The 25847-nt window shown below is 40.8% G+C and overlaps 1 protein-coding gene across 1 annotated transcript in view; it reads left to right on the top strand.

The window, feature by feature from the left end:
• The window catches only part of LOC309690786 (transmembrane protein 163a-like), a 66211-nt gene that overhangs the window by 22505 nt on the left and 17859 nt on the right, over positions 1-25847 (top strand). Inside the window, exons 3-4 of the mRNA XM_082508148.1 lie at positions 22842-22885; positions 23938-24029. Coding sequence (XP_082364274.1) covers positions 22842-22885; positions 23938-24029 — 136 coding nt within the window. The remainder of the gene's footprint in view (positions 1-22841; positions 22886-23937; positions 24030-25847) is intronic.

Raw genomic sequence — 25847 nt, 5'->3', positions numbered from 1 at the left:
TTGTCAAACACTGCAAACCAGAAAACTCCACAGTGATGGTGAACAGCTCGTTCGGGTTCGTAAAATTACCTCTCCGCCACACCTCTGCTCTCCTGTTGGTGCGTCAGGGAACTCTGGGTTGGCGTTTTTTTTATCAGAAGCCATGGAGTGTTTTATCTGTGTATTTGCTTGGCTGTCAGAAACTCTCCATCTGCAGCATAATTATAGGACAGCCTCTCTAGGCAGCCTCACACCATCTTTTATCAGTCAGCACCACTTGACTATTTTTGCACCTCACTGATGAGCCAAAGAAGTGGGGTGGTGCAGTGTGATCAGAAAAAAGAAAGTGTCAGAAGAGACTGCGAGAGAAAGTGAAAGTGTGTTCAGGATGTTTCGTTTTAGTCACACGGTGTGGTTGCAGTACAGCGTCAGGGTGTAGCATTTCACAACACGAGTAAGCAGGTATGCGCTGAAAATAAATATACAAACAGAAAACCGGTGGTTAGGATGCAGAGACTTAACAGGAGCTAATTTGTCCTTATTCGCTGCGGCGTTGTGTTTGAGGCCCACAGCTTCACCTCCTGGCTCGACGTCTTGCGTCACGTGCAGCTGCATGTGATCTAGGCATGAGAAAAGCAGTCCTGTGAATATCGTTAAATATTAATGACAGCTCAGTTAATCGGCCTGTAACACAAGTGGAGGCAGCATTGTGTTCAATCCCATGTGAGCTACTCAAGTGCTGAGCAGAGGAAGTTTGCTTTTTTTTCTTCCTAATGGATCAAAACATCAACCACACATCTTAATGAAATACTCTGGAGTCCACGAGAGAGGATGAAGAAGAATGACAATCATTTTCTAATTAAGTTACAGGTTCACATCATAATTTTTGCATATATTTACTTTGCTCTGTAATTCTGTTTATGATTTTTTATGTGTTTATACACCACTCCACATTTAATCTTTAGTTATTACCTTGCACAGTTTTATCTCCTCCTCCTCCCCTCATCCCAAACTGGTCGCAGCACATGGCCGCCCCTCCCTTAAAAGGGAGTTTTTCCTTCCCACTTTCACCAATTGGTTACTTATAGGGGGTCGTCTGATGGAGTTGTTGGGGTTGTCTTTGTAGCAGCTTTAGCTGGCGACTGTTGTTGTGATTCGGCGCCATGTAAATAAAATTGAATTGAATTGAACTTAATATCAGTTAAATTGGTGAACTCACATTGAAACAACCCACTGTAAATGCATTTACATCCTCCTAAGTATAATGGAGCTAAATGGCTCTTAGGTTTCTGTAAGACAAGGTTTTCTTACAGGTTGGGGTTGTAACCTCTATGCCCAACCTGCAGCCTGTGGGGCCGCAGTTGGCTTTTGACTGTCCTGGACAAAAAAGTAATCAGTAACTAATTACTGATTACTTCCCCAAAAAAGTAATCCTGTTACTTTACTGATTACTTATTTTCAAAAGTAATTAATTACTTAGTTACTTTTTAAAAACACGATTTACAACCTGAAGAGGTGATAAAGCGATAGATCTTTCAGCCCAATTCTACTTTTTCTGCATCATCATCATACAAAATGTAATCCAATGTAAAAGTCTCTTTTTAAAACTTGTTTTATTAGTTTTAATCTTTTAACTTTAGGCATCAAGCAAAAATTAAATTATATGCAACATTCTCTGACTGGAAGAAATTAGTTTAACATTTAAACCTATTTTCTGCACATTCCAGCACATAAAATAAAATATTTTTTGTGTTTACACTCAGTCTTTCAAATAGATGCAAGTAAAACACAGCAGAAAATAAATAAAGTCAAAGACTAGCGGTCCTGTTGCTCTATTTTCACCTGTAAAGCAGGAGTGGGGTAGGCGGAGGTTTACCCTGGTGCAGGTGTGCCGCAGCGGTCAGTTGAAGAACCCGCGAGTTTCTCTGTGAGTTTCCCATTACGTCGTAGCTACTCGGTGCTTGCTTGGAAGTTTAGGGGTTTTTTCGGTGTAAAAAGAAGTTTTCTTCCCACGCACAGCGGACACTAATGTTTTTGTCACTTTTTATGGAATCAAACTCAAAGTAAGGTCAGTACTTCCACGCTTTAAACGCTGCACGCTCATACTCTCTCCGCACTCGATATATGATCCATTGTTGATCTGCACACAGCTGTTGTCACGAACGTCGCACTCGCTTACGTCACTGTCATGAGACATTCTCGCAAAACAATCACGGTTTTAGTAACGCAGTAACGCAGCGTTCCTACGGGAAAGTAACGGTAATCTAATTACCGTTTTTGCAATAGTAATCCCTTACTTTACTCGTTACTCGAAAAAAGTAATCAAGTTACTAGTAACGCGTTTACAAGTAACGCGTTACTGCCCATCTCTGGTCCTGGAACAGCTTAGCACTTGTGATAGATGATGATAAGCCTTGTCCCACACGGAGTGAAGAGGACAAAGTCACTAAATGACTCTCAAAGTCTACTCAGCGTGCCATATCACTCATATCTCTCTGTACAGCATTTCCATGACCATCGTTAGCATTTCTTATGCAGAAAAGTTCTTTCTACCCAACAACATCTCCTAAGCATGCATCGGCATGTAATAGTTGTGACAACATGGAAAATATAACGATTAATGGTCTTAATTTTGTCTGCGCTGTGATGTTAGTAAGCTGCACGTGTCTGTTTGAATTTCTGTGTGTAATTCAATAGACAGAAAATAGTTCTTATGTGAAGCTCCTTACAATAATGCTTTTATTGAGTAACTGAGTCACGATTGCTGTTGAGATGTTCACGTTTATTTTTTTTGGTACTTTGAGCAACACCGCAAGTGCCATTCAGCGGCGTTTTATTCAGGAGGATTGTGTCTATTTAACTGGCATTGAAACAGTCTACAGTATATGGACAAAAGCAGCGGGACCTGCACACCTTACACCTACAGGATATGCTCGGCCATGCGATGAAGCTCCTGACGCACAGGTTTGTTTTCATGTTAATGCCAGAGGAGGTCTGGGACTCTGCAGTTACTGAGTCAGCAGACTGTTGGAAATCTGCCTTAAGAACCACAGTTTCTTTTGCAAAGTCAAATTGCATGACTAGCAGCTTGCTTTCATACATATATGGAAATAGGACTGAAAACATCTGAATTCAGAGAGGTGTGGCTCAATACTTTATGTCCATGTAATGTAGTTAACATCACAGGCCACAGGCAAAATTACATTTATGTCTCATATACATTGCAAAACATAGAATCTAACATTTGACATGTTTGGTACATCACTGAAAGTACATTCATAACGTTTGTGAGGACTTTACGTTTCACACTTATCACCACTGAATAACCTTCAAAAAGTTTACTGTTGTTTCCTACAGAGTGAAGGACAAACCGCTGAAGTGATCCAGGCATGTTGACATACTTCACTGGTTATGAACAAAAATCAGAAATTCAACAAATTGCTTTGATTGATCTGAGGAGAGTAAGAATAACAGTTTTCACTGTTTTCAGTAGTGAGAATGAAAGCAGCAGTGCATTTTTATATGCGTTCTTATACTAGATACCCTCTTTCCTCATGCAGTGGGATAACACAGTGGAACAAACAGGAGAGCTCCAAGAACACCCAACAGCCAGGTCCAGTGTGATCAATGGTAAACTGATGCTTGCACTGGATCCATTACCAACAGGCCGGGGGTTCTTCATTCTGCAATTTGTTTCCAGGGAACAGATTATATGCTGACTTGGCTGACCTCAGGGAAAAGCGACTGGGAAAGCCTAATTTTCCCCTTAATGCATGAATGTTTTATTGAGGCTATACCACTGAGCTGGTGGAACAGGTAAATACTATTGGAGACATGAGGGAGCGAGGAAATGAATGCGAGAAAGAACGAGCAAGTCGTTTATCTTCATTCTGCAGAGTAATTTCAATTTCTTCCTTCGTCATTCTGGCTTAGACCTGTTAGGGTTATGTTAGCGCAGAATACAAAGTTGTGCATGGGAGAACACACAAGGGCCAGGAAGTGCAGTCAGATAGAGAATATGAAGATAAGTAGGTGACAGGATAAAGAGGGGAAGAAGTAAAGGGCTGATAAAGTTCACAACATGTGGACAGAGATAGCTTATCTTGTTGTCCACGGAGCAGCTGGAGCAACGCTGGTGAATGTTAGTGGTACCTCCATTTCCAGGAATAAGAGTTCAGGAGTTTTATCTCTTTTGAAAAAATCTAGTTATATAAAGACTGATTTGAGCATTGATGATAGTAAGTGGTGAATTCAGAAGTAGTTTGAGTGGTTCAGGAAATGAATAGTACGTTAAAATGTTCTCTTTGCAAAGGTGCAGTTTTTAGCTACAGTACATTTATACAGTGGATGAAATGCCTGTAGATGAATACTCGACCTTCAGTTTTCCCTTTAATGTTAGCATTCAGGCTATTTATTCATCCCTTAACAAAAGACTAGATTTAGAACAGAATCCATCCATCCATCCATTTTCTTCCACCTATCCGGGGCCGGGTCACGGTCACAGCAGCCCAAGCAGAGAAGCCCAGACCTGCCTCACCCCAGCCGCCTCCTCCAGCTTGTGCCGGGGGAACACCAAGGCGTTCCCAGGCCAGCCGAGAGATATAATCTCTCCAGCGTGTCCTGGGTCTGCCCCGGGGCCTCCTCCCGGTGGGACACGCCCGGAATACCTCACCCAGGAGGCGCCCAGGGGGCATCCTTCTCTGGCTCCTTTCGATGTGGAGGAGCAGCGGCTCTACTCTGAGCCCCTCTTGAGAGGCCAGCCATTCGCGATCTCGTTCTTTCGGTCACTACCCACAGCTCGTGACCATAGGTGAGGGTAGGGACGTAGATCGACCGGTAAATTGAGAACAGAAGTCTCTGGAAATTAATGTACACATTCTGGTTCTTGTGGAGGAACTTTATGCAGTTTTTTCCATCAAAGGGAACTCATGCAGGCTGCAAAGCCACCTGCTAAACACACATTCCCTGGAAAATCTATAGTTAACAAAGGAACTCTATGTGTTTCTGGGATCATTTGTTTTCCCTACAGCTGAATCATAATAGCTTCTTTGTGAGTGTTGAATAGACAGTAACCCACCTCCCACTCATGGTACATGCTATCTATCTATCTATCTATCTATCTATCTATCTATCTATCTATCTATCTATCTATCTATCTATCTATCTATCTATCTATCTATCTATCTATCTATCTATCTATCTATCTATCTATCTATCTATCTATCTATCTATCTATCTATCTAGGTGCCTGATTGTAGCATTTTGGAGCAGCGTCCCTGTTTCACTGGTCTGGATAGACCTGTGCCATAGTGCAACTTAAACCATTTTGCAGCATTTTTTGAGTGAGCCGTTGTTCCCTCTCCAAATTGAAGGCTAAGTTCAGTATAATAGAAGGTGTCAGAGACAGGCGGCGAAGTGGACATCCAAAGAAGAAGACCATTTCCTTGTCTTGTCGTAGGATCAAAGTATGGAGAAGACATGGAGAACGCTATGTTGATAACAGCTTTTGGTGGAGGCAGTGTGATGGTGAAGGTCATCTTCTCTCTCTCTGGAAAAACAAGGCTTGCTGTCATTGGAGGCACTCTCGGTGCAGAGATATCAAGATGAGATTCTGCAACCACTGGCAATCCCACAGCGGGGTTTTCCTGCAGTCCTGACCTCCACCCCTTTGAACAGTTATGTGATCAGCTTAAGCGTGCTGTCCGTACCAGAGTGACCAACACAATCAGCATGAGGAGGAGGTGCCAGGCTGTTGTTCCTCTTTATGTTTCTTCCACATGTCACTGAGGCCCCAGTTTGTTAAATTAAAAAATGTTTAAATTGCCAATATGTCTTGTTTCTTCAGACTTCATCCATCGAAATGACACGATATAAGAGTCCACAGCAGAATAAGCTGTTTGGCATTAGCAGCGAAGATTTGGCAAGTTTTTGATGGGTGCAACATACTCAACTCTGCTGCTCAACCTACAAATGCATTTTCCTTTTAAATAATAATAATAAACAAGCTTTCCAGAGGAGATTATCAGATTTATTGCCAAGTAGCATAGTTACAGCAAAGAAATAATCGACCAATCACAAACATCCTTTCTTTTTGTGCCAAGTTTATCTTTCATATAAAAATAATATCAGGTTGTTGGTCGATGATATCTTTGCTGCAGTTTGAACATCAAAGGTTTGAGGGCTTCATCACACACACACACACACACACACACACACACACACACACATACACACAGAATAACACAGGGTAAGGCACTTACAGGCAGAATGCAAGTAGGTTTGGCTGTCTCGACAAGAGGTCCCTGAAAATTGAGTACAAATTAGTCTCCTGTTTCAAGTGTGTGTGTGTGTGTGTTTGTGTGTCTGTGTCCATGCATGTGTGTAAAAACGTAATCCTGGCCAATAAACCAAAAATAGATTTTTCTTTCACAATCTCAGGCTCAGTCTTTTATAACTGTGGCTCAGGATGTTCTAGTGAATCGACAGCCTGCACACGACGCACGACACTAAGACACTGAATGGATTTTACACTGAAGGTGGGGGTTATATCAGACATGTGGTGAGAATGAGTTGACAAAATTCTAGTGAACCCTTAACTGGAAGCACCAAAAACAACAATCACTGTCACTCAGGCTTGTAAACCTTTGCACCTCAGCCAGAAACGCTTTGAGTAAGACTTCTGTTTCGTCTTGTTTCTGTTGTGCGGGGTGTGGATAATGGTGCATGCACTGCTTAAGGTATGTGTCTCTTTTTCCCCTCAGCTCACTTAATGCCAAGAAAAAAATGTAAAATAAAATGAGAAATGAAATTCGAGCTGCCAGGTGTCCCAGCTCCTGCAGCACTGAAAGTACATACTGTATATACAGCGTCTCCCTCATTCAGCTAGGACAAGCACACACTACGTGATGATACACAACTCACACGGTGCAAAAACTGCATGTTGTTATTGTCCCTGAAAGTCAGGTGTAAGAAGATGAGCACGACTGCCTGGTAGTTACTAACACCAACCTATATTTGTGCTTGTAACAGCAAAACATTTTGGTTTTTTTATTCCTCTTTTTCATCTTTCAGTCTCAGTTGTGATTGTTACAACAAATAAAATGTCGAGATAGATTCTGTTTTTTCCATTGGGTGGTTTTAACAGCTGATGGTAAACAAAATGTGAGTGAGAGATAGTGTAATGGTTTAGGAAAAGTGCCTCATCAAATTCTAATGCAGGATACCACTGAGACATGTATAAGGAGTAAATAAAAGGGATTGAATGAACTTGGACACTTAAGAATAGTTTAAGGGCCTCAAAAAAGATTACCAACTCGGTGTCACTATTTTGTATTCATTAAGGCCATTATAAGCCAAATATAGTCTATAATATAATGTATAATAAATAAAGCATTTAATATTGAGTTACTGAAAACCACAGTATCATGCCTTTGCTATATTTTCAGCATTTAAAAAAACAAGAAAATAATGCTTATGATTGAAGCAGCGCTAAAAACTGCAGTACCAGTAGTGGCCACTGGGGGCTGCCTCTGAAAGAGACTTAGTCCCAAGAGAAATAAATAACTTGTTAATCCACCAACAAATTAAAATATGGCAGCACCCCAAAGACATGGTTGCAGGTTGAAAGCTATGGAACCATTTAATTAATTTAAGGAATTACAAGTGCAAATTAAAGGGAGATGTTGGACAGGGCGTGTGGTACCTTCTCAAAGATGCCAGAAGTGCAGTATTTTTTACTTTGTTATGACAGGACCAGCTCACAGTCAGATACACCCCTCCAATCCATCGCAGAAAGCGACAACTCTGAATCCGAATAGATGGAAATAGTTTCTGGTCATGACTCCCACCTCATTCATTTTTAACCAAGATGAAACTGTGTGTTGGTGCAGACCTGTTTGAATGAGTGAAACTGGGCTGTGATGTGAGGTAGACTGAAGTGCAAATGATTCTTTAAGCAGATTCATACGAAATTTATCAAAGCAGGACCATTTACTGACATTCAAATGTAGTGGAGATAAGTCAGAGCCGTGATAATAAGAATCTGTCTTTTCTTTGTTTTAAACTCAGGAGAACGGAGTATTGTGGTTGTGTGGAAGAGTTGTATCATCACAACAAGTGTTAAAATCCTTTCTCAAGCTGTACTGCTGCACTATCTTCATCCAGTTTCAGTTATACTGGCTTCAATTACTTTCCTCAGCTGCCACACACTTTTGAATCCAATTCATCACACAGTGTTTTCAGCCGAGGAGCCTATCGGCGCCTTCTGTGCTGTTGTTACCACGGTGAATGATGATGATGAAACAGGAGGCCTGTTGCTATGAAAGGACTGCTTGTCACATTGTGCATCCAGAAATCAGTAATCCTCAACTTTTTGTACCAGAAAAATTACACATAACCGCACATAACTCTCAGACTGTCCACTGACATGACTAGTAGGTGATTGTCTTTCAAGATCAGGACTCACAGGTTTGGTTACAGCTTACTTGAGGGCCCTTAATTTACAGTAAATGCAATTTCACTGGTGTCTACTGGCCTTAAAGGATTTCCCTGTAAATAAGTGAAGTATTTTCTCATGTCAGATGGGGTAGAAAGGTTTTTCCTTCGAATGGTAAATATTCAGAAGGATTTTTCAACTATTTGTGTTTAAATATGTGTGTGAAGTCTGGGCTCTTGTTTATGTGCACCCAAAAGCTCAAAGGGTGATTAAGGGTGCATTAGCACACTACTAATACTGATCAAAGTAACCCTGAAACCATTCCATCAACATTTCTCCTGAGCTGTTCTGTTAGCTGCCATGTTTTGTCTCTTTGATAATTCACTGGTTTCTAACTAAATCAAAGAAGTGACATATTGGAAAGGTGGTGCAGCGGTTGGCACTATCACCGCCCATTAAGCAGGTCCTGGATATGGATCTGTAGGTTAACTGGGTGCTTTTTGTGTGACGTTTGGATACTCTCTCAGGGTATGTCAGTTCCTTATAATCGTCAATAGATTTAAATAAAATCTTAATTGGCCAACTGTATGAATTGAACACATTAGAAACTTTTAAAACCTGTTGGAAAAATCAAACATAACACACAAAAAAGGAAGAAAAAAAGATGGATCCGTGCTTTCATGCTGTTTACACCAAATTCAGACAGTGCCAGTGAAGAAATCGAAACTCATCACGCCTGGCAGTGTTTTGTCTTCTACTTTCCAGTTTTCACAAACCTGTGTGAATTGTAGCTTTTCTTTCCAAGCTCTTTAGACAATTGTAGCCTCAGTTCCCTGTCTGCTTTTATAATCCACTGTTTTTTAGAGAAAATACTTTTGCACAAACTAAAATTCAAAGCAGTGTTGGGTCAGTGTTGGGTCAGGGGGCGAGTGACCCCTCGAGTCTTTTTAATTGTATTTTTATTTGCATCATTTTGCGACTGAATCACATGGCTGCATAACAGTGAGAACCCTTAATGAGACGTTTACAGCTCTAATACTTTATTCAGCTCATAACATTTTTTATCATTTGCTACAAAAATATCACAGTAATTGGTGTTTGACAGCTGAAATAATCTTCCCCTACCTCCCACAAATAGCAGCCCACAGTGTGTGTGTGTGTGTGTGTGTGTGTGTGTGTGTGTGTGTGTGTGTGCAGTTGCTTGTGTGAGCATCTCAGAGATTTCTGTATGTCTGCATGTCTCAATTTGATTATGTAAAACAGTCTCCACAGAGCTCATTATTTAGCTGTGGGAGATATACGCTGTGGTCAGAGGTGCACAGGAGATCAGCACTGTGGATCTGCTTAGGACTCAGTTCTTCACAAACAAAACAAAACAGCAAACCAACTTTCTCAACTTATATTCAGACGAAGTCGCACTCACAGCGTACACACAAGGATGTGACACTTTACACATGAATTATAACGAATTCAAGCAGCTCTTCATGCATTGAAACCATCCATTGAAGAATACAAGAGTCACCACTTTAACTTCTGTTAAAGTGGTGACTCGCTTAGTTCATAATAATTACAACAATATTCACTACCATTACTGTTTAGTTGTTTAACGTGAAACCACCAGTGGGTTCTCATTTATCCTTGGATGGGATAGTTTGAGTCCTCAGGCTATGCTGTTAATCAGACACATCTGTCAATCCCAACTTATCATTTTTAAACTTTCAGTGTTGTGAATATGTGTATTTTCCCTCAAATCATAATCTTTCCCTAACTCCACGTAATTACCATGTAAGTGTCTAAAACTAACCAGCAAGTTTATAAAAAGGAAAGAAGCCAAACAACCACAGTGGTATACAAACCAACTCCAACCTCAATATATAGAAATGATGAATGGCTCAAGACCTTTGCACAATACTGTATGTTACTTGGATAGTGCGTTAAGTCATCGATGCCAAAGGCAGCCTTGTGTGTAACAGACAAAACAGCCTTATATTTCAGCTTGGAATGTGTGCTGTTGATAATGAAGACAAACATGATGAGTAACTCATAAAGCATGATTAATTACATACTTTTTTATAAAATATTCTTGTGGATCTTAACACTTATAAGACTTCAGGAGAAGAGAAAGTACAGCCCACTTCCTCCTTCACATACAGGGAGAAGCAGAGAGTGTTGAGAGGCTCTTGCCATCTAGTCTGACAACACCTGAAGCCTGGGCACAAAAGCCCAACAAGCCCAACAGAGGCTGTTATTCTTAAGGAAGCTGAAACAAGCACAGCTCCCCCAGAAACATCTGCAGCATCGTTACAAACAGCATCACGATGTGGCACAGACGCTGTGCAGCTGCCGAGCTGAAAGGCCTACGTATGGAGTAAGGTTGGAGCTCCCACATGTAGAAGATGTCTACGCAAACCATCTAAGGAAGAAGGCCTGCAGCAACAATCAATTCAGACATTTCACACCCCGCTCACCCTCTATTTGAACTTTTGCCATCAAGCAAACGATCAATTCAGGTTTTCCCCCCGAGCTGGGGCCTCCATCAACCCCCACCACACCACCATCCATTAACAGTCTAATATATTTCACCCTATATAATTATTCCCTTTGGAGTGATGATGTCTAGTTTTTACTAATTTTGTTAAATTTCTTTTTAATGGGTTTAGAAGAGATACCAGTCTATAACCTCTATAACAACAATAAATTCTATTCTATTCTATTCTATTAGTTAAATGTAGGTGCTACTTTGTGAGGTTTGCATGAATGCATGCATCATCATGTTATTTTATATCATTCTATCTTCAGTTTACTTCCTTCAGTTTTTTATTGCGCTACAATGAAAACGAATCCTCACCTGAAATATCTCTGAATCAGCACCTCCTCAAGGTCAGTGACAGAGACATATGTATTGAATAGACTAGCAAGTACACACAGTGTGAACACATTGGATTTTTTGTTTGTTTGTTTGTTTGTTTGTTTGTTTTGTCCACTGGACGTCAAATAATAGGCAATGCCAAAGCAGATAATAAACATTTTGTATCTAGATTAAAAGTATAGCATACTACCTTAAACAGTGTGCTTAATATTTGCATACAAATCTACATAAAGTTGTATCTAAAGTTGCAGGCTTTCATACCATTAAATAAGCAGTACAGGGATGTGAATAATTTCCTGTCCTGTTCATGCATAAATCCAGATTGTCGGTAGAAGGCTTCTGCTTAGCTTTTTCATTTGCACAGAGGAGGGTTTTGCAACTCATTGTATCTTGTTTTACTCGAGCAGCATAGATGGAAAATGTTCTCAGGAAGAGGTGCCAGGGGAAATTGAGTAATAGTGATACAAAGAGAGGCTGGGAAATTACTGTAGCTCTCAAGTGCATGTATCTCACTGAAGAAAGAGAGGGAAAGAGTTGGCGGGAGATCAGACATTCAAGCTAGTGCAGGGGATCAGGTGTCTCCGTGCAGGGCTAAAACAGACAGTCAGACTCAGCTGAATCCATCCTGCCATATCTGAAATTTGTTAGGTTACGTGTATGTCGGTGGTTTGGTTGTAAGCGTGTTTATCTATGTGCCACAGTGTTGCTTGTCTACATGTCAGACTGTAGCAGTTGTTCCCACTCACTTCACAGTGGAACTTACGGGCCAAAGTTAACCACAGCAGCTGCCGAGTTTGGCTCTGTGATTTCCACTAATTATTACTCACTGTATCCCTGACAAGGAACTCTGAAGGCTCGAGTCTTATCAAAGCAAATAAATTAGTTAGGTAAACAGTAAGCAGTGAGGAGATTATTTAATGGGCTTGCCAGGAGTGGTAATGGGCCCACAGGAAACGCTTTCCTGTGAGCCTTTCTTGTAATTAGTGTACAGGGTGATTAGTGCATTTATTTAAAGCAAACAAAGTTTATATTGTTTTTTTGTGTTAAATAAGTTAAATAACTGTATGAAAATATAGAAATTCATGCAGCTAATGCCAAACAGAAGTAAATTAGTTACACAGTGTCTGCATCAGATGCAGGTGAGCAGTATTACCTCCTTCAGTAGAGCTGTTTAATCTGGTTCTCACCCTGTTTATAACCTCCTGTCCTGTCTCCGTGTTTTTTTGTTCGGGCTTCAGTGAAAGTTATTTCCTGTTTTATTTTGGTAGTCTCTTGTCTTGTGTGCCTTGCATTGAGTTAATTTCCTTTGTCTTGTTATCCCTGATTTGTTCCCACCTGTTTTTCCCTAACCTCATTACCCTGTGTAGATATGTCAAGTCTCCTCTCGCCCTCTTTGTTTTCCTGAGATTCGTTGTTTTCGGAATGCTAACACGTTGTCAGCTACAGTTTTTTTAAAGAGTTCGGAATGAATCCTGCATTTGTGCCAACATCTTGCCCCCGACACTGCCGCACTTTGACAGCTAGATGATATTTTTGCTTTTTGACAACTGTGTTGTTCAGTTCAAGTGAAACACTATATTTGAGTTCCCACAGTTAGTCGTACTTTGTTTTGTGGTCAACTTTCTGTGGTGGATTGACAGATTTTAGCAAAGGATGTCCAAGTTGGCAACAAAAATGAAAACAATAAAAAACACACGGTTTGAACAGTTGGAATCTTCTCAGTTTGGCAAAGGTTTAGTCTCGAACAAATGCTTTCTACTGTGATGTTGTATCGGACAAACGTAGGATGTCTAATTATTTAAAGTGTCTCATTCTTAATAATAATAATAATAATAATACATTTCATTTACAGGCACCTTTAAAGGCCTTCAAGGTCGCCTTATACAACAACAAAATAAAAAACAACTATAAAAGTGAATCGAGGTAAAAATAGATCAAGTCATGATGAAGGGTGTGCAGTTCTGAATAGATGGGTATTAAAACATGATTTAAAAGCAGAGAGAGTTTGTAGCCTGGAGATCTGGTGGAAGTGCATTCCAAGGTCTCGGGAGTCTCTTAAGTAAGGTCTTAATGATGCCTCAAGGTCACAGCGGAGACCTTGAGAGGAAATCTTGTTTGATGCCTCATAATTTGCTACAGGATGTCCCTTGGCTACCTGCAGCACAGTAATTTCCCTTGCTAAAGGAAATTAAGAGAATCTTCATTAGAAATGTCTTATGTACCAACACAATCCATTTATGACTCTGCTGGACTTTAATTTCTTTCTAAACACATTCGTGTCTAGCGTACCAGTGACACCTCTTTCTTGGCATTGAGCAGGAAAGCTGCAGAAAATCCTTGAACCCCACCTAAAAGCTTTTAAAATGGCTCCAGGATGAAGCTTTTTAAAACCTGCAGGTGTTTCGGAAGCATGAGGCCAACCAGCCGTGTGCTTGCCCTAACTTAATCTCTGCATGAAACCTCGTGAGTCCACAGCACCAAGCCGCTCGCAGATGACGCCTCCCTCGCTGTGCCCATCGACTGCAGCTCTGCCCTGCTGCAAATCAATACTGCTGGGCTACAGTGAGAGAAGAGCGCTGATGAATGAAGGGAGTAGGGGAGCCCCGCAGGGAGGTACCGAATCAAGGCAGGACGGCTTAAGATGGGGAAAGAACAAATGGACAGAGGAGTGAAGAAAGTGACAAATTAAGAAGCATGACGAAAGAGATGGAAACAGACAGGAGTGGTGGACGAGAGTAAAGGGGGGAAGGGAGGGAGTACAAAAGGGTGATTAATAGTAAAACGAAGTTGGGGTGATGTGGGGAAGGAGAATGGGAAGATGAATACAACTGCAGCAACAGAGGCAAAGAATGACTTCTCCTTTAGAAGGTAGGCAGAGACAAAGGGAGAGCAAGAGCGCCACCCACAGGGGACGAAGAGAGGAAGGAGGACAGAAAAAAGGGAGAGGTTAAAATGAGAGAGGACTGAGGGGGAGAGGCGGCGGGAGAAAGGAAGTATCCCAGCAGGGTTTTCCGCAGGGTGAACTCAGCCATAGTGCAGAGCTGAGCAGTAGGTCCTGAATTATTAAACAGAATATTTTGCAGCTGAGCAAACGGCCGCAGCCATGTGTCTGCCGAGAAGGCAAGGGTCGTGTTTTTGTTTGTGTGCGGAGATCGAAATTTAGCTCGAGCTCTTTGGTTAAAGGTCTTAATTTTTGATACTTTATGTAGATGTGCTTTTAGAGTTTGGTGTGTGTGTGTGTGTGTGTGTGTGTGTGGGGGGGGGGGGGGGGGGGGGTCTGTGAATGGCCATCAGAGAGTTTGTTTGTCTGCTTAAAGCTGCTAATTAATGTGAAAGCAGCGTCCTGAGGGCTTTTGTTTTAACTTCCTGCCCCAGTGGAGAGTAACAACCACAAAGGAATACACACACAGACATGAATCTAATAATAGGTGTATCTACTGAAGTCACACTCCTGTCTTCTATAAACTGTGGTTACATTTCACAAAATAGTTTTCTGAAAGGCGATATGTTTTGTAGTAAGGTTAGTAGTTTGTGTTTATTTATATCGTGACTCACAGTGACTCCCACAGAGTCTCAGAGTAAACGGATGTAATCACCATAAAGTCATCCTGTGGTGATCCAGTCGCAGCTGTTAGCAAAGCTAAATCCAACCAATCACTTTGCAAACCTCAAGAGCTGTAATGAACAGGAAAACTATCAATGGAGGCTAAAATGATCAGCTTTATTACGCTGTAGGCCACTGTAGGACAAACAACTCTGGCTCCTGTCCATTTATGAATGTCAGTCCGTTGCTGTTTACCTCAGCTGTCAATGCTGGGTGAGAAGTGTCCACGTTTCTTTATCCTGGAGGAGGCCCTAGAACGAGTCAGTGAGTCAGTGAAGCTCACTCGTCTTTGCTGACAGCGATAGTGACGTTTTTGAGGATACAAGTGTCTTGGTTCGGGTTAGCAAAAACACTTTCCAGTACATTTTTTCCCTAGTTTAGCCCCACCTCCAAAAGTTTTGTTATCATTTTACATGCACGTCCTCCCAATCAGTGCAATATCTATAATGTCATATTTTGAGTGAATGTTTTGTTCAATTCTTTGATGAACTTGTGGAGTGTAAATGTAGATCTTAGCTTACTGCTATGAGCTACAAAGCTTTGAAATATTTCACTTTACATTCAATGAAATTTTATTTTCTTTTAAATTAATTTAAGACAAAAAACTATTCTACATTTTTGCATTTGCACTTTGAATTTATTTTCATCTTCAGTGCGAGTCTTTTGAATTGCCTTGCAGCAGGTCACCTTGAGCATTGTTAGTCAGAGTTTGTTTTGCTTTCCACCTCAGATAGTAAAACAAAAATGTTCTTTTCCACTGGAACTGCAAAATTTATGCTCAGACAGGTGGATTTGCATAAAAATCTTGTTACGTCCAACTATAATGATGCATAATTCCTCCTCCCTGTCAGCTCGCCCCCTTCTGTGTTCCCTCTCCCCTCCTTCTGCTCCCTGTCCAGCTTTTTTGCTCCCCTCTCCCTCTGGCTCTTTACGTACCCGCCTCTGTTTGCTAGTTCCATCTCGTCATTACATTGTGCAAATAACAGATCTACCAGGACCATGTTTTCAAGGAATAAAATTAACTGCTCTTGAACCACATGACTACGATTCAACCACTCTGAATCTCTGTCCTCATCTTGGAACCATCTTCAACTTCAATACGAGTCTACTGGGAGTTATTTTCAAAGTACAGATGAGTCACCTCGATTAGATTAGAAGCTCAGAGATGCATTGATTGGCAGTGCAAGAGTGCCTCCTACAATCTCATCTTTCTCTCACTTTAATCTCACCCGTGCTGTCTCACTGTGTCACTCTATTTGTCCATCTGCTGCCTGTGCTGCTGCCTTCTCATCCCTCCTCCGCCTTTTTCTCAGTCTCCCAGATTACTCCTTTCCTCTGTGTGATGTAAAATGACTTTCACATCCCTAAATTGAGCTCTTGCCCTTGAGGAACACAGGGGAGGACATAATTATGCTTCTATTTGGTTGCAAATGATTCTGTTAATTTAATACAGAATTTCCCCCCAGTATAATCAGCAACAGAGGTGATTTGATGGATAACAAGCATTTGCTGTAGAAAGTGCCACTGTGGATATACACTGTATTTCTCAGCAGTTTGACCAGAATGAAGCAGATTCTTAGCTTTAACATTGTAGATATTTACAGATCAGCTTTAACCAATGGTACATGGTCCTGGCTCTCTCACCCAGTGTGTCCAGCTTTTTGTGAACTCACGATTTATTCATTTGCATTTAGGAGATAATTTATGTTCAAGTTCTTTATTTTGTCTTACAAGTGTAATATTTCCTAGTGCCTCTGAGTTCATCTTTATTTCTAGTCTAGTAGTATGTTAGTTTCTTTTCATGGCCTGTCTGTCCTAGTCTCGTTTCTGTGTTTTGTCCTCAGCGTCTCCTGTCTGAAGTCTGCCTCTGTGCTTGTCTTTGTATCGAGTCTGCCCACCTGTTTCTTTGTTCAGTTACTACTTGTTTTATTTTGATAGTCTCTCATTTCGTGTGCATTATGTCTAGTTTTGCTTCCCTTGTCTTGTTCGTTAGATTTAGCTCAGCTGTGTTTTTTCTCCAGGTGTTTCCACTCTGGTGTAATCTGTGAGTTTGCATCTTTGTTGTGTTCTCATGGTTCGTGTCTCTCCTCGTGTGTTCTCCAGTTTTAGTCTTGTTTGTTCCTGACCTACATTATGTTTATTTTTGTGTCCAGCAATAAAGCTGTGCTTTCATTTTACATTACGTCCTCTGAGTTCTGCCCATCATACAGAACTTCCTGACAGGGAAAATTCAGGAAGGTCACATTACTGGTGGAGCTAATGTAACTCCAGTGATTGCTACTAGAGATGGGACTTCTGGTTCAGAACCAGGCCAAAACTGTCCAATCACTAGCACCGTTTACCTCAAATACTATTAAGTTTATTTTACCAGCGCTTGTGTGAATCATGAGCAAGCCTTTTATTCTGTTTCTACACTGTGTTCACTCTGAGATAAGAAACCAGTTCCTTTGATGCTGAAAACCTGTGTAGATCTACAGTTTTGAAAACTGATCAGACATCAATAAGCAATCAATAAGGAACCACACCCAATCAATGATAGTACTGTATCAATAAAAAACATCAATACCAGTCAATTCGCAGTGAGGACTTGCTGTATATCTGCTTGCTTTATCTTTTATACAGTTATCCTTTATCAGCCTGTGTGACAAAGATAGCTCACACATTAGTTGCATTACACTCTGCAGAGCTCATTTTCACCCCAGAAAGCTCAAAACTACAATCTGTCACTCTCACTAGTTCCCCTCTGAACAATTGTCACAAAGGCCAGATGGCTTTTATTTGTTTCTTGGTGATCTGATAGAAATGTTGCCTTCTTGGATGTCTAACAAGTTCCAGAGCTCTCTTTATCAAGTAAATACCTCTGTGAGGTTCTCTGAGGTCTTGTTTTCATTTCAGTTTCTATCCAAATACAGACATGCTGTGGGCATCAGAGCAGCAGTGCCTTGGCCAGAAGAGGGTGACTCCTCTGACTGCAAAATATAATGTTATCACATAGACATCTGTAAGAGAACAGGGCATGCTTTAGTTCATGTGACTGGTATCTCAGTCAGCTGCTGAATGCAACTGACTCGGTGCTGTAGTGGGGGGATTTTACAAACCAGCGGTCGACATCACAGTGACTTCACCTTATGCACTCCACTTTATCACTCTCAACTCTTTTGCTTCTGCAGAAAACACGACTCTTCTTCTTTTGTCCAGTTATTCAAAGTCCAATATTAGCTGCATGCTATTCTCACAGAGGCAAAATCTTTAACAGGGGCGATCGTGGCTCAACAGTTGGGAGTTTGCTTTGTAATAGAAAGGTTGCCAGTTCGAGCCCCGGCTTGGACAGTCTCGGTCATTGTGTCCTTGGGCAAGACACTTCACCTGTTGCCGACTGGTGGTGGTCAGAGGGCCCGGTGGCGCCAGTGTCCGGCAGCCTCGCCTCTGTCAGTGCGCCCCAGGGTGGCTGTGGCTACAATGTAGCTGCCATCACCAGTGTGTGAATATGGGTGGATGACTGGATGTGTAAAGCGCTTTGGGGTCCTTAGGGACTAGTAAAGCGCTTTACAAATACAGACCATTTACCATTTTAACAATGAAAAGTCAGAGCAGTAAGAAAAATTTGCACCAAGCAGAAACCAAAGGAAACGAGCTTTAAAGAGCACCAACAAACCATTAGAAAGGGGGAAGTCTGTCCAATATAGTCTGTAAGCTTTTATCATTTATATTTTCATTTCTGCATATTGCCTCAAGCAGAGGACAACAGAGCTCAGAAACTATTAATACCGGTAGTCATTATGAATGCTTCCACCATGTCTCGCTCGCTGGTCCTCAACACCCCCAAGAGTTCAAAGCCTGGTCTGGAAGTGATGTCTGATCAGATGCTGCTTCATCCAAGTCCTGCTTATAATCAGTGATCAGTGCCAAGGGAAGACTAGAGCCAGAGAGCCAGAGAGAGAGAATATATTGGTGCTGGCTCTGGCCCCAGTTCTTGTATAACTCACTGATAATTAGGTTTTTACTGCTGCCAAGTCATAACCATTGCTACAGCTATGAGGTATGCAGGTGTTGACAGGACATCAAAGTGGACTATTAGCAAATAGAATAGAAGATTGTCAGACTGTTAGACTGTTCTTATTAGAACTGTGTTTTCCTCAAAATAAATACTGCAACACAGAAGAATCACAATTAAGAACTTCCAAGCTATCAGGTTTTTTTCTCTGTGCAAACATTTTATGTATAAAACACACACATCTAATTGTGGGGACATCCAATTGTCATAATGCTTTCTCTAGCCCCTTAACCTAACCGTATCCATGAAAGACGAATACCTAACCCTTACCGTAAACCTAACCATGACCCAATTATAACCCTTTCACTAAAACCACATTTTGAGTCACACATATGTCTTTAAACTTGTGGGGACCAGCATTTTTGTCCCTATAAGGGCTGTTGGTCCCCACAAGTATCTAAGTAAACTTCCAATCTTTGGAAGATATGAATACACACACACACACACACACACACACACACACACACACACACACACACACACACACACACACACACATTTTTGCTCTTATTCACGTTCCCATTTTCCCCCGGACTCTATATAATCCTCACATCTGCATCTTTCTTCCAGTCCGCTGCTTCTCCTCCTTCTCTTGTAAGCACGTACCCCCTTTCTTTTAGTTGCTCCTCCTTCTCATTTATATCCTCCTTCTACTCCATTTCTACCATACTCTGCTTTGCTTTCCCTCTTTGTTTCCCCAGTCTTGTTAGCACTGGTCATGCATGCTTGACTCCCTGATTAACTAACAACCCAGAGGATGTTACACAGAATCGTGTCTGCTCACCTCAAGAGAGGCATCGATTTGCTGGCAGGCGGTAACCACACAGACGGCTGGCACATCCAAATGAGCCTGAGAGCAGAAACTGGAGAAATGAATACATGCTGGGAGAGGAAAGAGGCTGCTATTTAAAAATTAGCAGCTTTATTTAGGGGAGAATTCTGTTTTTTTTTTTCATCTGAGTGCATGTTTAATTAAAGGGGGGCATGAAGTGAAAGACAAATATGATGAATGAGGAATAATATCAGCAATAACAAATGAGTTAATAGATGACGAATCTGTTCTTTGAAGCACTGAATACATTTTAAATACAGCAGAAAAATCTCAGGCTCATTGTATGTATACATGTGTGAAAACTGCTTCCTCAGTGAACATGTTGTTAGCTTTACAGTTTGTATTTGAAGACAGAAGGTCAGATATTATGCAGAGAGAAGTTCCTCAAAGAGATGCAGATGTAAGCAGATTTTTTCTCTTATTCAGTGGATAATTATCCTGTGTGAACCATTTTGGCTATTTTAAAGATTGCATCATATATTACAAAAAAGTCTTTTCTTGCTTCTGAATATGCTGCAGTTTCAATAATATCTGTTTGAATTTCTGGCACCAAGCACAGAATCAATCACCACAGCTAATTTTCTAATAATGTAGAATTGCATATGATGATGCGCGATACTAGAGCATCTCCAGGATATTGAGAAAATCTTACACATGTTTTCTTTTCCCCACACTGAAGTAAAAATGTAGAATATAGGCTCTCAACTGTACTGTCCAGACCAAAAACTAATGGTGATGGTGACCGGTTAAGTTATTGGAATCATGATGATGTCACATCCACATCCTGTCTGGGTCTTATCAGTGATAAAACACTATCCTCACATACCTACGGTGATTTTACCTTCTTGTGTGGGTACGTCTTTACCTTTGTTATAGCTTCCTCTGGTGATGGGCAGTACTTCTCAAACCGCATGTTTGTCAGATATTTCCCAAGATGTCCTGGACAGATGTTATTTGTATTTAAAACTGTGTAATAAAATGAAAATGGATGATTGCACCTCATAAAGTTTGTATTTGAAGCATCGGACATGGTGGCCTTTACATCCAGGAACAGATTATCTAAAAGTCTCTCCAGCCAAGCCACCATCACCTTGTAGGTAAACAGAGAGCCCAGAGGAAGAGAGGACCTTACTATCAACAACTGGGAAAAAGGATGAGCATGGACAAAGCACTGAGCTATAAAAACTAGTGAACAGTGCGGGGGAGTACTCGGCTACCCCACTGATTGTTGTTTTGACACAAGGGTAGTGAAGTCGTCACACCAAGTCACAAATATAACTGCTTAACAAAACTAAAGTTTAAAACTGATACATAGACCCTAATCATTACACACATACACGCTCGATACCATCCATCCAGCTGTGTCCGACCTGCACTTTCCTACATGCCTAACAGCGAACATGATGACGCACAATCACATGGCAATATGAAATATGCCATCATTTCTGTCTATGAAATGCAACAGAGACAGTGTAGTCACCAAATGAACCCAATGCCGCTACCTCAACTCAGACGAAATGTCCAGTCTACTGGAACTCCTTTCAAATAAAGACAAACTATGAGCTTGATGTTGGACCAGGGATAATGTATTGTATATATACATAGTAGACAGACTGTATATACAGACTGAGGAGTCACCACCTGTCCGACTTCCCTGTGTTAGCTTTCTCAAACATTCTCAGTTCGACTTTTTCTCTTGACTCAACAGATGGGTCGGAGGTCTGGTTGAGCCCCAGAGATTCATAAACTTTGTATGTGAAACAGTTTGTACGTGAGGGCACAGATAATCGTGAAAGATGGTGAACGTGACTCAGAATGAAGAGGAGAATCTGGGTGATGCTATCTGGGACAAAACCAGACACAAAGACAGCATATGTGTGAGCAACCACGTGTTATCTTCGGTCTCCTGTTCAGCTTTTCCATCCTTTCTTCTCCACAGTGTTGGCATAGCTGTAGCACAGCTAAGCCTGATCCTATCCTCATACTGGGGGCATCAAAAGAATTGAAAAGTTTGTAACACAGTTGTAGTCATTAAAGCTTGTCAAATAAGGTCACATCCTACCTGACACTGTGAAGCATCAAAGTCTCAGAAATGGCCAAAAGGCTTCCGCTACAATAGATGAAAGCTTTGAGTTCAAACCAACGGCCATCTTGCCCTCAAATCTCCTGTTGCCATGGTGATTAAACTGACCATGTGCTGTCCCCTGAGAGTCTCCCTCTCTCTCACACACACATGCACTACCACACACACACACACTCACACAGAAAGAGGGGACAGCACACCAGGACAGGTAGATGAACAGCACAGGTGTGGTAGATAAAGGATGACAAAACCTTTAATCCTATTCGAGGGATACTTCATGTTGCGTTAGCCGATCATTAATGTTGTTAATAGACAGTTAATCATGCCAAGTTTACACGTATCAAACTCGGATGGCCTGGAGCATCATCAGATGGACATACATGAGCTGTGTGTTTTTCTATTAGTTTTTAATGCTTGTTGTTCTGCTTTGGATGATACTGAGTAGGATTATAGACTATAAAGGACAGTGCTGTAAAAATCTGGATCAGATGAAGGTTCAACCTGCCAAGAACTCCTTTAATTTGCTCACATGTCATAAGTGGTATCATAAATAAAAATGTAATTGTTCTTTTTTGCACTTGCATTTTCTGCTTAATCATTTGCCAAAAAGACGGAATACAATAAACAAAGATTTAGATTTCAACTCTTTATTGATTGAACTCCAGCTCAGGTTAACCCAGTGGTTTTAATTTCCTGTTTCTAGATATAGTGATATAGTGTATGCATGTGAGAGGTGCTGGTGATTTCAATAGAAAGGAAGAACATTTATGAATATCAGTGTTGATTTTTTAAGAAATAACTCATCTAATCACAGTCGCTTTTCATTTTGTTATGCTGATTTAATAAACACATTGTTTCCCACTTAGCGTCACAAACCTACTGATCGTGCATGTGACATGTGCTGAATCACATGTGCATATATGTTAGTGTGACTAAAAAGGGATAAAGACTTGTATGATGTAAACAGTCCGTCTCTCTCTCCACAGCTGTATCGTTTATGAGACACAGCGCGTCAGCATTTGGATTTGCCGTAAGTTCCCGCCCCTTTCTTCTCTCTATTTGCATTGATCAATTAGTCATAACTTGGGTGCTAGTGATTTATTAATGAATCCCAGTACCAAAGTCCTATTGGTCCTTTTGTCTCCAAGGTAACAGGGCAGAGAAGGGACTGGAGGCTGGCGCTGTGGTTGGATGTCAAAATGCTTCTTGTGTTTGCTAAACAGATCTCCACTAGAACACAGCGGAAATCTTATTAGGAGGAAATCACTGAGAATTATCATAAAAATATGACGTAATGGCAGTGAAGGTGAAAATTACAATATCCACACCCGGGCCCAGGGAGGGAGATGTGATTAGCCTAATGTGATTAAAATATTATAAACCATAATCTGCAGAGCTAGCTATCTCTTCCTTAAAGATTGGATTTTAATTAGCAGTTTAATTGCTTGGCTGCAGATGACAGTTTTAAAACAGAAGCAGGAAGAAAATAAGAGGATGTGCCCCAATGCAAAGAGGTTAGATCATAGCAGCTTATCATCGATAGCTCTGTGAGACTTTGAGTCATCCTTTTCTTACTTTTTACATTTTATGATTTGAAAATGAACTAATAACGATTTTATTTTGTGATCCGGCTTCAGGGAGAGAAGTTTGTCCCTGAGAAGTCCTGAATCCAACATGAAGCTACTGTTGTCGCGTTAATGATGTTTATGGCTTTGATTTTCCTGCCAAACATCAACACTTCGCTCTTTGTGGTGCACAAACTTGAAAGTGGTTCCTGCAGTTTTTCCACTATAAGCCTTAATGAGACTCTTAAATCCTTACATCCACTCATCCCTATTCATACATAACCTGAGTCAGTTCATGTGCCCGCTGAAATTCTGTTGTGCTGAAATAAATGCGTTATTCTCCTCCACGGGATTTCAGAATGAAGTGGTTTTATTTTCAGCACAAATAAGTTATTTAAAGCTGTCTACACGTCTTACTGGACATCTGATCATTTAAAGAGTCGTGGTATAGGTCCAATGGATAATTTTGACCTTCCTCACTTCTTTCTCTCTAATTACTTGCTTCTCGTTTCTGTAGTTTGATGCCACGCTGGATGTCATGTCATCAGCCATCGTCCTGTGGCGCTACAGCAATGCAGCAGCTGTGCACTCTGCACACAGAGAGTATATGTGAGTACAAAACTTTATCTTTTGATCAACGATACAAGGGTGGAATCATAAACAACTCTCAAACCACAGGTGTTGTATGTTTTATTTATTTGTTCATTCATCTTTACTCTTTGGCTTCTTTTACCCATGAATCCCACCTCTGCTGTGAAAGGACTTCACCCATTCCCCTGCAATCCAGTCATTTCATGCATATGATTTTATCTTTCTGTAGTAAATTACATTTTAAAAAATGATCGGATCCTATGTAATATATAAATAAAAATAGAGTGCAGTGATTTCATATTCTATTTACAATAAAACATAGAAAACATATCAAATGTTTAAAGTGAGAAATTTTACTATTTCATAAAAAATATGTTTATTAGCTCATTTTGAATTTGATGCCAGCAACTCAAACAAAGTTGGGACTGGGGAAGAAAAGGCAGGAGAAGTAAGTTGTGCTATAAAGAAACAGATGGACGAACTAATGAGGTTAATTGGCAGCCGGTCAGTAACATGATATAAAAAGAACATCTTAGAGAGGCAGAGGTTATGAGAGGTAAAGATGGGCAGAGGTTCATTAAACTGCAAATAAACTACATGTACAAATAGTAGAACAATAAGGTTCCTCAACAGAAAATTATGAAGACTATAAATATCATCTGCAGTACATAATCATCACAAGATTCTGAATATTAGAATAAATATCTGTGTGAATGGGACAAGGCTGAAAATCAATATTTTCTCTGATCTTTGGGCCCTTGGGCAGCACTGCAATAACATCAGGCGTTGTTCTTCAATAGAAATCACCGCATGGACTCAGAAGCACACTGTGCCATCCACAAATGCAGGTTAAAGCTCCAACATGGAGAGAAGGAGCCACACATGAACAGGATTTGGAAAGGCAGCTGTCTTCTCTGGACCAAAGTTCATTTAAAGTGAACTCAATCAAAATGGAAAAGTGTTCTGAGGTCCAAACAAATCCAAAGTGGAAATTATTTTTGGAAAGCATGCATGCTTGCACACCTGGAAAGGCAGATGTGCGTTTTGCACATCTGCAGGACACCGGCCCTTGAGCCCTGGAGTTCCCCCAGCCCTGTTTTAGAGGAACATGTCCTCCCATGAAGATGACATTTTTCCAGATGAGACCATATTTCAGCAAGACAATACTAAACTGTTCGGGTGTCCGGGTCCTGAACCCGCCTGCCTGCAGTCTGGACCTGGACCAGCTGAGAACATCTGGAGCATCATGACACAGAAAAATATGACAAAGAAGACTCAGGACTGCTGAGCAGCTTGAATCTCAGTTCGCAGACGTTTACACAGTTCTTCAAAGAAGAAGGGACGCTTGTTGCTCCATCAAGTTCAAAATGAGTGTCTTATTTGCTATGTTTTCTATGTTTTATTTGGGTTTATGAGATTTGCAAATTGTTGCAGTCTGTTTTTGATTTTATGTGGATTTTTTAAATGTTTTTTTATACTTGACAATTTTAAAATCCGTAGTTCCAGTAGAGAGAATATTGCCACGATAGCTTTAATTTAATCTTCCCTTTGAAGGTCTAAATAATTTTCCCCGTTAGGCTCTTGCTTATGTTCAGTATACCCAGATTAAACAATTTCAGAAAAGGTGCTTCTTAAATTGCAGGATGGAGAGAAGTGAATCCTTATTGATGAGCCATTAACTGTGTGTCGTTACTGTAAATGTGTCACTGCTACACGTGCGTTAATCCACCAGGTTTTAGGGCTGCTGTGGCTTAGCTGAATGAATCAATTAGCTGTCAGGCTGTATGGAGCCCTGTTTGTCTTGCAAGAACACCTCTGTGTAGCTCAGAGGTGTTA

This window comes from Aulonocara stuartgranti (assembly GCF_965226115.1).
Source record: "Aulonocara stuartgranti genome assembly, chromosome: 16".
In the NCBI taxonomy this organism is placed as follows: Eukaryota; Metazoa; Chordata; class Actinopteri; order Cichliformes; family Cichlidae; genus Aulonocara; species Aulonocara stuartgranti.
Note: the sequence above shows the minus strand (reverse complement) of the source record. Positions and strands in the feature narration are given on the sequence as shown.